The sequence below is a fragment of the Chelonoidis abingdonii genome, chromosome 2, assembly GCF_003597395.2.
Source record: "Chelonoidis abingdonii isolate Lonesome George chromosome 2, CheloAbing_2.0, whole genome shotgun sequence".
Lineage (NCBI taxonomy): Eukaryota > Metazoa > Chordata > Testudines > Testudinidae > Chelonoidis > Chelonoidis abingdonii.
This window is the reverse complement of record NC_133770.1, coordinates 93,487,213-93,501,082: the sequence shown is the minus strand read 5'-3', so window position 1 is coordinate 93,501,082 and position 13,870 is coordinate 93,487,213. Positions and strand designations below refer to the sequence as shown.

The 13,870-nt window shown below is 39.2% G+C and overlaps 1 protein-coding gene across 6 annotated transcripts in view; it reads right to left on the bottom strand.

Moving 5' to 3' along the window:
* BBS9 (Bardet-Biedl syndrome 9) overlaps positions 1-13,870 on the bottom strand; it is a 498,766-nt gene that overhangs the window by 117,954 nt on the left and 366,942 nt on the right. Inside the window, exon 23 of one of the 6 annotated variants that reach the window (XM_032778792.2) lies at positions 13,243-13,301. The exons of the other annotated variants lie outside the window; for them this stretch is intronic. Coding sequence (XP_032634683.1) covers positions 13,297-13,301 — 5 coding nt within the window. The 3' untranslated portion in view covers positions 13,243-13,296. Of the gene's footprint in view, positions 1-13,242; positions 13,302-13,870 lie in introns of those variants that run through there. 6 annotated transcript variants of the gene reach the window in all.

Sequence of the window (13,870 nt, the reverse complement as noted above, 5' to 3'; positions counted from 1 at the left end):
ACAACTCCACAAAGAGGAATTGAGCCGTTTGAATTGGGAGAGTGAAGTGTCTCATGTTTTCCTTATATAAAGGAATTCTTCCAATTTTCAAGGTTACATGTTCTTCAAATGGATTCAGTTCCAACAGGGAACATTTAAAGTGCTTTAGCAAGTCTAGAGAGGTGTTTGAAATCCACTTATTCAAGATTCATACAACAGAGAGAGTGGACTAAAAGGTTTTCTGCGTGATCACATCTATCTTTGCATGGAAGGATTAAATACTGCCTTTTTAAATTGCCAGTGCTGGGGAGCTATGATGGTCATAAGTGTTCATCTCATCTAAAAACTTTTATGTAAACTTCCTTCCAGGAGAGATAAAAAGAACACTAGATCCCAAGCACCAGCTACCTGAGAACATCACCATTCACCACAGAAAGCAAAAATGAACTGCTGTGACACAGTATAGTCTTTCCCCCACATTTAACTCTCTTCTCTCCTCCCCTAACTAATTTAGGGGAACTCTTCTAAAACTTGGCTTGATGACATAAGCACTTTGACTGATTCTTCATACAATCACTGCACATTAGATCTCTCTGCTGCTTGCAGGAGGATAAAGTGTCAAGTGGCGTTTTGACTATGTAGCATTTCCTGTATATCAAGGAACAACAGATCTTTTCCCGATAAAGGACTACACATTGGAAAACACAAAATATTAGTAGAAATATGGCTTTATGAAGGAATCAGACCTCTGAATTAGTATTTTTTCCTTTACATAGGACTTTGTATGTAGCACTTTTTCAGAGAGCTAAATATGAAACCAAAGAAGAAAATAATATTGTCTGTAAGTAAGGCAAAATTTGAATGGTATGTGTCTACCACCTTTAAAAACCACAGAGACTGATCTAATTCCCATCGAAGTCAAACGGAGTCTTTTCATTGAGCTGAACAGGAGCAAGCCCATTCCCATACTGATGACTAACACTGTAATAGCGATGATGGAAGGAACTCTACTGGTGGGAAACTTGTGCAAAATTATCTAGATTTTTTTTATTATTTTTGGTTTTTCCCCCAGTAGGACTTAACTTTTCCACAACAAGGCAGGATATTATTGTATGTAACTACATTGTCATTTAGGGCTCCCTTCCAGACATGTCAGTCTACTTTTCACAGATCAAATCAACCACCAAAAAAACTGAGTCTGAAATAGAGCCCTGGGAGAAAACATGCCATGTTCAAAACGACGTGGAATATCAGTTCTGCTCAGCAATTGCATTTTAATAGTTATATGGCAAACTGCATTTTGAAGCTGTGTACGCACTAGCTGGCAAGAAGCTGACTATAATTCATGAAGAAAAACAAAAATGCCTAAACACTCAACTGATTCTCAGCAGCTGTATTTAAAAAATAAACCAGCACTGCAGCTGCTCAAATTAAAATTAAATTCTGATATTTTAAAAACTATGTAGTACTTGGAAAATCATTATGAAACAGAACAAGGCAGAGCACAGCAATGGAAAACAGGCTGCAATGAATGCACGTGGATCTCACCTTTTCACATATTTTCCTAGACAGTTCTTGCTGCCTGCTCCTCCCAAAACTCCTTCTCCTTAATGTCTCATTTGTTTCCTTCTCTGTTTCTTCATGTCTTCTTGAAAACTCTCCCCAGACTTGGAACTCCCTCCTATTTCTTGTGGCCCAGTCAACCGCCACCTCTTAATTCAAATCCCTTCCTAAAACTCATTTCTACTATAAGAGCTTTCCAACAATAATCCACCATGAATGTGCACACACAAAACAAACTAAAAAATAAATCTGGACAATCAAGAGATTAGAACCCCAAAGTAAGTTTCTTTACTCTGAGAGATGTCTGTCAATGGGACCACTCGTGTTTAAATGTAAGCATGCGTACAAGTTTTTGCAGGATTGGGGACTTAGTAAACTCCTGGGTTCAGGGACCACATCTTCTATGATAATACAGCATCATGAACACTAGAATCAAGAAATCATTGTTTTTAATTAAAAAAGTTGAGAAGTCATTAGAAAGGCATCATTTGTCAAACATCACAATATTATGGCCCCTGACCACCACCCCGGACTCCCCTGCCCTCTACCCAACCCGCTCCCCATGCCGCTCTCTGCCCCCTTATCGCGCTGCCTGGAGCACCAGTGGCTGGCAGTGCTACAGCCACACCACCCAGCTGGAGTCAGCCATGCCGTCACCCCCACACAACACAGAGCACAGGGTCAGGCCGGGCTCTGCAGCTGCCCCATCCCAGGAGCTCACAGCCCCTCCACTCAGAGCACTGCACCTGCGGCGGAGCAAGCTGAGGCTGCGGGGGAGGGGGAACAGCAAGGGAAGGGCAGGGGGAAGCCTCCCGGGCCAGGAGCTCAGAGGCTGGGCAGGAAGGTTCTGCGGGCCACAGTTTGCCCACCTCTGCTCTAAACTGTTTAGTCCTGCCCATGTAAAAGGCTAATGCACTGCGGGCATCCAAAGCATGGAGACTCTCTTCATTCTTATGAGAGTGAGGCTTTGGAAAAAAGGTTGTGAAGTATATAAACTGATTAAGGTGGAAGTCCAACAGCACCCTTAGTCAGAAATTTAGGGTGTAGCTGCTATTAAACCTTGTCCTTACAAAAGCCATATATGAGGAGAATCAGCAAATAATGCTTGTAGCTCTGCTATCCTCCTGGTCAAGGTAATAGCTACTTTCATGGAGAGATGCAAAAATGAACAAGTAGCCATAGACTTAAAAGGTGGATGTATTAAAGGCCAAAAACATTAAATTTAGATCCCATGCAGGTGTGGGTACTGTCCCAGGTGGACAGAGTCTGTTCAATCCCTTCAAAAATCCTATTGTTGAAAAATAATCAGATCTACGCTGTAAAGGAGAATGGAATGTGGAAACAGGAAGCAAGTGAATGCTCAAAGAGCCCTTTTCTCCCTTTAAGTGAAGTAAATATTCCAGAATAAGCTGAGGGGAAGACTGTGTAGGAGGAGAACCCCACAGTTGAAACCATACAGAAAAACATTTCCATTTCATCATGTAATTATATCTGGTGGATGATTTTCTGCTATTCAACAGAATGTTCTAAATGCTCAGTCTCCTGAAGTGTTAACCACTAAACATCCAAGCTGGAGACTGGAAAGGTTGGGGTGCAGCATCTGGTCGAGGCCAAGCTGGATCTCTCAGGAGCAGAGTGGTGTGAGCCTGTCTGAGTTTGCATAACCATCCTTGAAATCAAAGTAATGGGTGGAAAGGCATACAGCAGCTTATCCTTCCATGATAAAATGAAAGCATCTGAGATAAAGCCTGGACTGTGACCTGCTCTGGACCAGAACACGGATGACACTTCCTGTCCAATTGTGTAGCAAACAGGTTTATTTGTGGCACTCCTCAAAGATGAAAAATGGACTTGGCTTTGTCCATTTTGAGGGACTATTAGTGATTCATGCTAGATGTTCTGCTGAGATGATCCGCCAGAGACTCCTGAACACCAGGAGATGTGAGGGGGTGAATATAATTTGAGGCTATTTTGATGTAAAAATCCCAAAGTTCCATTGCCTCTTGACAAACGCTATCTGACTTGGCACCTCCCTCCCTGTTGAAGTAGAATGTAGCTACGTTCTACTTCAACAGGGAGGGAGGTGCCAAGTCAGATAGCGTTTGTCAAGAGGCAATGGAACTTTGGGATTTTTACATCAAAATAGCCTCAAATTATATTGCACAGTACATCCTTTGATGCAGAGAAGGAAAAGCCAACCTAGTGTGAATTGCTCAAAATTCTAACATTTACGGGGAGAGAGAGCTTTTGATCTGACCAAGTCCCTGAGTCTGGAGGTCCCCCAGATGAGCTCCCCCTTCTACAGAGGAGGCATCTGTGACCAGAATCATGAAGGGTGGAGAGGAACAAAAGGACCCCTTTGCATACAGTGGTGAGGTCCATCCTATCTAGGAATGACAAGACACGTGAAGGTGTGTGAGTGAACATGTCCACTGGTTGACAAGATGAATAGTAAACAGACTTCAACCATCCCTCTGAGGTGAAAGCGAGCTTGCTGAATCATGTGTGCACAAGTTGCCATATGCCCCAGAATTATGAAGCAATTCCTTACTGCTGTGCAAAGATGGCCCTCACAGGCTCGGGCTCCTGGGCTGTCCACTGACAGATGTTTCACCACACGTTCCTGGATCAAATTCAGCATAAGTAAGAAATGCTGTGTTTAATACAGTGTATAATGGGGTTATCAATCAGGAGCCTTGAAGACAAGAAGCTATTTTCTTCTTTCAAAGATGTATTGTCTACATATATTAATCACTCTAGTAATGCAAAGTGAATGCAATTTTGCTCCGGAAAGCCTAACCAGCATCCTTTGTCTGACTTAATACCATACCTGTACCACCAAAAAATATGGAAATAAAATGGAAAATAAAACATTATCTGAATTAAATATACCACACACAAAGACTTTTCAAATTACATTATCAAGGAAAATAAGACCAGAACATCTGTTACATCTACCAACAAAATTACTTTTTACCAAGTCTAGGGTCAGGAGATACAGTAATAAAATTAGGGTAAGCAGCCTTAACCTAAACTTTTGAAAAATAAGTGGGGAGAGGAGTGAAAACTGTGTGCTAAATTTTAAATAGGCCTCAGTACAGTCTCTCATGAAGTTCTACACCTGCACCTGTAGGAGCAAATTATGGAGTTTAGCCATCTAACTACCTGATCAGCAGGTGTCATCAGGTGTTTAAATGGCCAAATCTCAAACTATGTCTGCTCAGATAATTGAGGGAGCAAAAGAATGTGGGTACAATTAAACTGCAGGTGCAAATTCTCCCTACAAAGTTAGAAGCCGTCTTTCAAAAGCAGCCCCCTCAGGGGAAAAGGAGAATTGCTTACACTTTCCTTAAAATTTGCAAAATAACAGAACCTTTTACCCAGCTGCTTTTCTGTTAGAAGGAAATTTGAAACAAATAAATAAAATAATTCAAAATGAAAAGGACCTATTGGATGTATGCTAGTAACAAGTATGATTTTTTCCTGCTGTATAGCTTTATAATGACACAAATCTGATCTAACTGAGCCAAATTAATCTATAAATCAGATTAAATAGTAACTCTAATTGAGGTTACCACCCCCTGCTCTTTGGTTTTAAGTTATTAAATTACTTTTTCCTCCCCCAGCACAGATGTAATACATTCTCCTTACAAGCCAGCAATTCCATAAACCCACAAATTCTTTAATTAGTCTCTTTGCAAGTCCCAACACAGGCAGTCACACAACCTGTCCAATGTGAAGGGGAGTAAGAGAAAAAAAAATCTCTCTTTATCCAACCCCCTAATTTCTGTCAAGTAAGAGCTATGAAGCTGTATGGTGAAGTTAATTAATTATAGAGTCAATTGGGGGTGGTTTTCTTTTGGTTCCCAGATCTTTTCCTGATGTAGGTCTTTGAACTTCTGCCTGCACTAAGCCCATGAATCAGCGTCATTTACAACATGCATTAAGATAATTGAATGTAGTAAGGAGGAAATGTATACAAGAGAGCTAATATTTCATGTAGAGAGGCTAATTTTATCAATGCAACAGTGCAAAATAGACCACCTCACAGTTAGTGTCTTTGTGTTCAGAGCTAAAAGAAAGTTACACTGCACAACTGTATAAAAAGATTTCTTCCCGATTTTCTTTGTTTTGTTCTTATTGTAATCATTACTTTCCTGGACAATTAAAAAAACCTGAATTCTTCAACAAAGCAAAATTAAAACCAACAAACAATGGTACAGGTTTAAGAGAATAAACTACGAAGACCAGAGAAGAAAAATGTTAATGTTTTTATTTTCCAGCTGCAAAATGGTTAAAATACAAACACACACACACCCCAGAAATGGAAAAGAACCTCTTTCATTCACTGAAAAATAACAACCAAAGTTTAAAATCCAAAAATTATGGGAAAATAAAGATATCTTTAAAAAACCCTAAATGGGTCCTAGTTGAGGTTCCAGTCCAGGACACAACCTGCTTTGAATAACTTTATGTATGTGAGTAGTCCCTTGATTTCAAACTACTTGTATGCATAAAGTTATTGCCGTGGGTAAGTGTTTGTAGAGTAAGGGCCATAATCAGCTATGCAAGCCAGCTACAACTGCATATGAAAAAACAAATCTTTACTTTAGACCTCAAGTTTTATCACAACCCTCAACACAATAAACTGCTTATAAACTGTATTGTTGGGAAATACCAAGAACATGTTTTAAATGAATAAACTAGAATGATTACTTAATATATATATAAATCAAAGAAATTAGACTTGGAAATCTCCAGTTTCAGTATCATTTTCATAACTCCTTTTACCCTTCAATATAAAATGACAGAACATAAAACCACTGAGCCTCCACTTCAGATAAGGAAAAAGTGAGTTAAAGGAGAGCCTGCCCTTGCATTAAGGAGATGTCATTCTCTTGACAAAGAACTCTGCTTATCAGACAAATGTCCAAGGGAGAGTGCCATTGAAGAAACACTTTCTTCTAAAATAATTCTTGTTTAAAGAAAAGTTGTTTAAATCAGTCCTTTGTAGATGCATAAATCTAAAAAGAGACATAGCTGCACTCTTACCCCTTCTCCACAGGCACAAGCTCCTTTAAATCAGACTTGAAGAAAATACAACAAAACACTGATTAACCTAAAAAGGTATAAAGTAAAAGACAGCAGGAGCATAAGAAAGAAGAACAATTAAGATAAGGATACATCAGGTCTACATCCTACCTGGGCTTACACAAGTATATAAGCAGCACTGTGTGTGTATGTTACTCATATGTAGAATCATAGGGTGAAATGCTCTTGTGGTTTGAGGGGTCATGTGCAAGGCCTTCAGCACAACTTACTTGTTACAAAGAATGCATGTATATGGAATATGGGCAGAAGCCATGTAGTATAGCCTGTGCACCTCTTATGCACTATGGAAATGGTCTCTATGCCAACTCTGTCATAGATGAGTGCAAAAACCATGGTGGAGGTTAACTGGAGAGGGCCCAGAGAGTCATAGGATTCACATTTATGCAGATCCAGAAGCTTCTAAGTGCTAACTATACAGCACTCATGCAGCATTCAAGATGTGGGGATACCATGGATTTATATAGAGGTAATATGATATTTTCTGTCATATTATTTAGCCTTTCCCTAACGATTCCCAACATTCTCTTAGTTTTTTTGACTGCTGTTGCACATTGAGTGGATGTTTTCAGAGACCTATCCACAAAGACTCCAAGATCTCTTTCTTCAGTGGTAACAGCTAATTTAGTCCCCATCATTGTATATGTACAGTTGGAATTATGGTTTCCAGTGTGCATTACTTTGCATTTATCAACACTGAATTTCATCTGCCATTTTGTTGCCTAGTCACCCTGTTTTGTGAGATCCCTTTGTAACTCTTTGTAGTTTACTTTGGTCTTAACTATCTTGAGTAGTTTTAGATCCACATTTTCTGTAACAGAGCATTCGTTCCTCAGTCTTGCAGTTAATTGAATGTTTTCCTGACACCAATTGAGTAGTTTTGCATCATCTGCAAATTTTGCCACCTCAGTGTTTACCCCTTTTCCGATCTCATGTATGAATACGTTGAACAATACTGGCCCAAGTACAGACCCTATGGGACACCACTATTTACCTCTCTCCATTCTGAAAACTGACCATTTATTCCTACCCTTTGTTTCCTATCTTTTAACCAGGTACAGATCCATGAGAAGAACTTTCCTTTTATCCCATGACAGCTTACTTTGCTTAAGAAGTGAGGGACCTTGTCAAAGGCTTTCTGAAAATCTAAGTACATTATATCTACTGGATCAACCTTGTCCACCTCAAAGAATTCTAGTAGAATGCTGAAGCATGATTTCCCTTTACAAAAACCAGGTTGACTCTTCCTCCAACAAATTGTGTTCACCTATGTGTCTGATAATTCTGTTCTTTACTGTAGTTTCAATCAATTTGCCAGATACTGAAGTTAGGCTTACCAGTCTGTAATTGCCAGGATCGCCTCTGGATCCTTTTCTAAAAATTGGCTTCACATTAGCTACCCTCCAGTGATCTGGTACAGAACCTGATTTAAATGGTAGGTTACATACCACAATTAGTAGCTCTGCAATTTCACATTTGAGTTCCTTCAGAACTCTTAGGTGAATACCATCTTTCAACAAACTCCACCCCCCCCACCCCATCTACCTGTAGCCCCTTAAATCCCAATTCATTTTACTCATGCTCCTCGCATGAGTGTTCTCTGTAAATGGTTATGTAAGGAGTGTGCAGGCAGCTCCAGGGTTAGACAGACTGCAGGCCCAAATTAATGTTGCATTAGCTGGCATTAGTTTGTGAGCATATGTAAAGAAGGCCTGAATTTGGTGCATACTGTTTTTCTTTATTTTAAATAAAGGAGTGTAATCTCCTTTTTATGGTGTACAATAGAATCAAAAATTCCTACAGAACCACATTTTCTGTAACAGAACATTAGTTCCTCAGTCCTGCAGTTAACTGGATGTTTTCCTGACACCAATTGTTAAAGTCTGAATTGGACCCATTTGAGCTCTCTTTCTGTTTAAGTGCATTCCTAAATGCCAAATCTGAGTCTCAAATCTCACTAGTCCATTTATCTGCAAGTTCCTTTGTTATTGGATAGAGGCAATATTGCTATATTATGGTTATGTAAATCCTGTATATTATTTTACTTATTAGATGTAATCTGTCAAAACATATTTTTTCTACACTTCTCAGCTGTGTGTGGATTTGTTGTAAACATTAAATACAAGTATAATGATTAAATACAAAGTTTTGGTTTTTTCCCTTCCCTGATATGAATTGCACTATTGTATGAAGTCAGTGAAAGTGTATTTTTATCAGTGAAATGAAATGTATGTCAAGTTTGAAAGCATCAGAGATGGTCTGGCATTTCATCCATGCCAGTCTTTTGCAAAAATATGAATATGTCCTATTATCAGGATTGATAATCACAAAGCTCACTTCAAAAGATGGCTTATTTCTCCATATCCTTAGTGCTGGCTTATGTTACCTCGTGTCACATCCTATTGCTTCCATGATATAATGATGACATGAAATGATCTCAGTGAGGCAAAGAGTGATAAATTGACCAACGTTCAAGATGACACCATCAGTTACATACTTAGGCCTGATCCAAAGCCCATCAAATTCAGTGAAAAGACTTCTATTAACTTTGGTGGCCTTGGATCATGTCCTTATATACCACAATAATATCACCTTAAAATTCAGATAAGAGAAGATTCAGCTACCTATTTATTATCTATAGGTTAATTCCTGAACCCACTGGAGTCAATGTCAAAAGTTCCCTTAATTTCAAAGGGACCCACAGTTCAGCCTGTTGGGCCCACTGAAGTCAAAAGAAGTTGACAATACTCACCTCCTTGCAGAAAGTGTGTGGAACGCTGAAGGATCTGGGCCTTGAAAAAGAACAGAACAAGTCTCTCTTTCTTTCTAATTCTAATATGGATTATGTCAATAACCTGATTTGCTGGAGAAACATTCCAAGTAAATTTAAATCATTCTAAATAATTCTCAAACAGATTGAGCTATAGAATGAAAAGCTATTTACATAAATTCAAAACACTCAAGTATAAATTGTCTCTAGAATAGCTTGGAGTTTCATTCCAGAGAAGATTAAAAATGTTTATAATTTAATAAGACCTTTTTATTTAAAGTTTCAATGAATGAAATTTAAGATATTGGCAGCCTCTCTTCATTCATACATTCCACTGCTGTGAGATCAGTAGAATGAGAACAGGGAGAAAAAGAATCATAATTATGCATTTCAAATCATGGAGGTATGAGAAGCAGAGAAACTGTACACACACAGGTATATGCAAGTTCCCTTATTGTGATATACACTTAACTAAATACTTCGCTAAATATACATTCAGGTGGCAAATGTTTCACTTAGCACAGGTTTTGCAGATTCTGGAAGGGGATTTAAACTGAGTGTCCCCTTCTCCTTTGAATAATCTGATCCCTTTTATTCATAAATAAATTGCATTTTTATGATCCTTGCAGCACAACGAATTTTTGGCAGCCCTAAAATTCTGCTCCCAGTAAGACCTCTTAAGTACTTGATCAACACTGTGCACTTACACATTAAATATATTTTAAAAATCACCTTGAGACCAAGGGGGGAGAACCAGATAGTTGCGGTAAATCATGAGGCTCTGCTTTAACTCACACTGCTTAGGGGTAAAAACAAAAACAAACAAAAAACCCATAGACTGGCATAAATTTGGGGCAGATTTGAATTGCATGGCTTTCTATATCTAAAAATAGTTATTTGAATATAATTTCCTTTATTACTTAAAAAAGCAAAATGTTTCATAAAATGTTATTAAACGCTTGTTTACCTGAGACACCACAGGGTCCCTTAAGGAGCTGTCAGGCAAAGCCCTGTTGTTATTTAGGACAGAAGTATTGAAAATGCACACATAGTATCTCAGTATTTAGTCTGGCCCTTATAAATCTTCTAATATTTTTATTATTTTCTCTATCTATTTCATGGACTAACAAGTTGCCAAATTTCATTTGACAACAAAATCAAGTACAGAAAACAAGCACACAAACAAGGTTAACCTTTTTGGCCTACTAACCACCAGGTGCCAAAGGGCCTGATTCTGATCTCACTTATACTGATATAAATCTGGAGTAATTCCACTTAACTTGATGGAGGAACAAAATCAGTGAGCGGAGATTCCTGCCCAGAGTGTTTAGTATGATCTTTCCAACTTAGATATATTTAGTGCACCCATCATCATAGCCTCTAGATACTAAGCAACCTGGTCTAAATACTGTTTCTATCTCAGTAGTCTTCCACATTTTCAGAAAAAGTCAAAAATATTATAAAATTCCTCCCTTTTTCTTTTAGTCAGACCTGGAATGCTGGAAACATAAAATCAAAGTTATTTTATTTTTCACATCATTTTTTTTTTCTTGTGAAGGAAATGGTGTGTCTTGTAGCAGAAAGAATTAAAGGGAGCAATTGAAGTGTCTAATAGGATGGCAGAAGCAAACATGTGGTAAGCCTCACAGGAGGAGGAGAGCAGACATGAGCAGCACAGACTTTTTTTGAGGGAGGGACGAAAGCAAAGTGAGGGGGCAGATCTTTTGTGCTGGGAAATGCCTGTGTATGTTTTTACAGGAAAGCACATTCTACATTTCTACAGGAAGAGAGTAGACCCCCAGGGATCTCTCTCACCATGATCCTAACTCCAAATTTGGGAGTGCCTGCCAAAAGTGGCCTCCCCGAAGACTCTTTCCTGTGGCAAAGTCAGGCAACAGACATTACTGCAGGTATGTTAGTCCTTTCTTAAATCTATCCTGTTTACAGTAAAAATAACCAACAAGGATTTCTGTTGTTATAGCTGATAACAAAACACTGCCCGTATGCTAAAATCAAGCAAGCAAACATCAAGTCCACAAATCTGAAAAAGCATTGGAACACTGAAACAAATGTCATAAGAATTACAGTCTACTTTCCATTTCTTCTGGGGAGGCTGGGGCAGGTCAGCACTTTAAAAACACCTACTTTCAGGGAGTCATGAGAATCTTTCACCATTTTAGAAATGAAAGAAAGAGAAAGCCATGAGGAAAAAATCCCACAACAGGAAATAAATATTTACTAACTGCAAGAGACAAAGTTACAAGGTACAGCAGTCACACTGCTGACATTCACAACAGGGCTCAAGGGGGTTGTCTCTCCCAGAATTCCAGGGGCAGGTATCAGTGGGAAGCATGCTGGAAAAGGCCTTTTAAAATGCGTGAATCCACACCTGAAAGTTTAGTAGTGACCTGGAAGTCAAAGAAAAGCTGTTGGGAAAAGAATCTTAAATCTTCACCTCTGAGGACCAAGAGTCTAGATGGAAGACATCCAGAGAGTTTCAGAGCTATAGACTGACACAAAATGTAGTCAAGATAATTCATTGCATGGAATATATCAGAAACTTTTATGAATTGTCTGTGAGCTGCTTTTTCATGACTTGAAATTATTTGTAGAATAATTTCTGAGAATAAACTCCTGGTCTATAGATTGTTTGTGTGCCAGCTGCATGTTGTGAGTATTCAATATTTGAAATTTGAGTTATGTTGGCTATGATTTTGATTGGTTATCTGGTAATGTTTCTGTTCTGTGGTTGCAACCTGTGACTTCTAGAATCAGATTTCTGGTGCAAATACTCATGTTTAGAACTTCAAACTTAACTTTGCACATACACAGGGCAGGGTATACAGAGCCCCCTGGCACAGGGAGGAGGAGAATGGAGGACACATAGAACTCTTGAAATTTGTCTGAGGGGTAGGGTGACCAGACAGCAAGTGTGAAAAATCGGCACAGGGGTGGGGAGTAATAGGAGCCTATATAAGAAAAAGACCCCAAAATCAGGACTGTCCCTATAAAATCGAGACATCTGGTCACCCTACATGGAAGGGAAGGAGGTATTGGAGGCCATTTGCATGGGGGGGGCACTGGGGAACCCCAGTATGGAGGGAGGGAGGAATGGGGATACAGAGAGCTCCTGGCATGAGGGAGGGAATGTGGGAGTTGCAAGGAGACTCGGAAATACAAGGGGATGCAAGAGTGGGACATAAGGTGCTTATGACAGAGAATGAAAAGATGCAAGGATCCCTTGGTGTGCATAATGAGCATAGGCTACAGATGCAATGCAGTATCCACCCCTCTAGTAAATAAATAAACAAACAAAGTTGTCATCACAATTCTTGTTGTATTGCAATCCTTTATGTGACAATAAACACATAACATGACGCAATGCCCACAAGGTCATAGCTTCAGTTCAGGATCAACCCCAAACAGAAACTAACTGGTAGGACAAACAGCACTTAAGCAATGTATCTCCATGTCAGAACAGGCAATACAGATAATTGCTGGCACCATACATTGCTTTTGGTGTCAATATTCTGTATTTTTAAGTTTGCCGTTATGTTGAAAGTTCTATTTTATAAGATAGCCCTGCCATGCTGGAATCTACTAATTTGAATGCTAACACTGCAAGTATTTGTGATCCTGCAAAAACTAATGAAACACTGGATGTGACAGGTTATTTTAAGTCAATAACTGCTTCAGCAAAATTCTGGAAATCAAATGCAGTTTAAGATTTTTTTTTATTTTTTTTTACTTTATTGTATTACATTGTAGGCAGCTGAGCTACAATGTCCTTTTTACAAAGGGAATCAGAAAACAATAAGCACTAATTTAATCCCAGATCATTCCAGATTGATTTTCAGTCCACACTCAGATGTTTGTTACCCTGCCAGAAAAAAAATTATTATAGAGACCATGGACTAACCAAAACATAATTCACGTCTTGTTATCCAAAAGCTAACAATCCAGAGATGTTGGAGCTATTACTTTAAGACACTTGTGCACTGGTTCAGACTCAGGGATGGGGGCCACTACCTATCCCTCATTTGGAGTGCGTGTCATAGTGCTAAGGAGGATAGGTGGAGCAGCTGGCCCAACATGAGTTTCTCTTGAGGCCTACAATCAATGTTTTTCAGGGAAAAATGAAATGAGGTTACTCTAGGAATACCGAAGGCTGTTTACAGATTGCCCACCCCACGCCCTTGTGAATCCAGTGAGATTACACCTCTCTTTAGTTATGCATGTATTAAGTGTGTGATGGGGCAAGGCCAGATGGCTACAGTAAAGTACTGAGGAACAGCTAAACAAATCCCTAGGACCATGGTAACCAAATGGCAGTTGCTCCAGGTTAATCAAGGCACCTGGGGCCAATTAAGATCCTTCTAGAAGGCAGTGGAGATAGCTACATTGATTAGAACACCTGCAGCCAATCAAGGCAGGCTAATCAGGGCACCT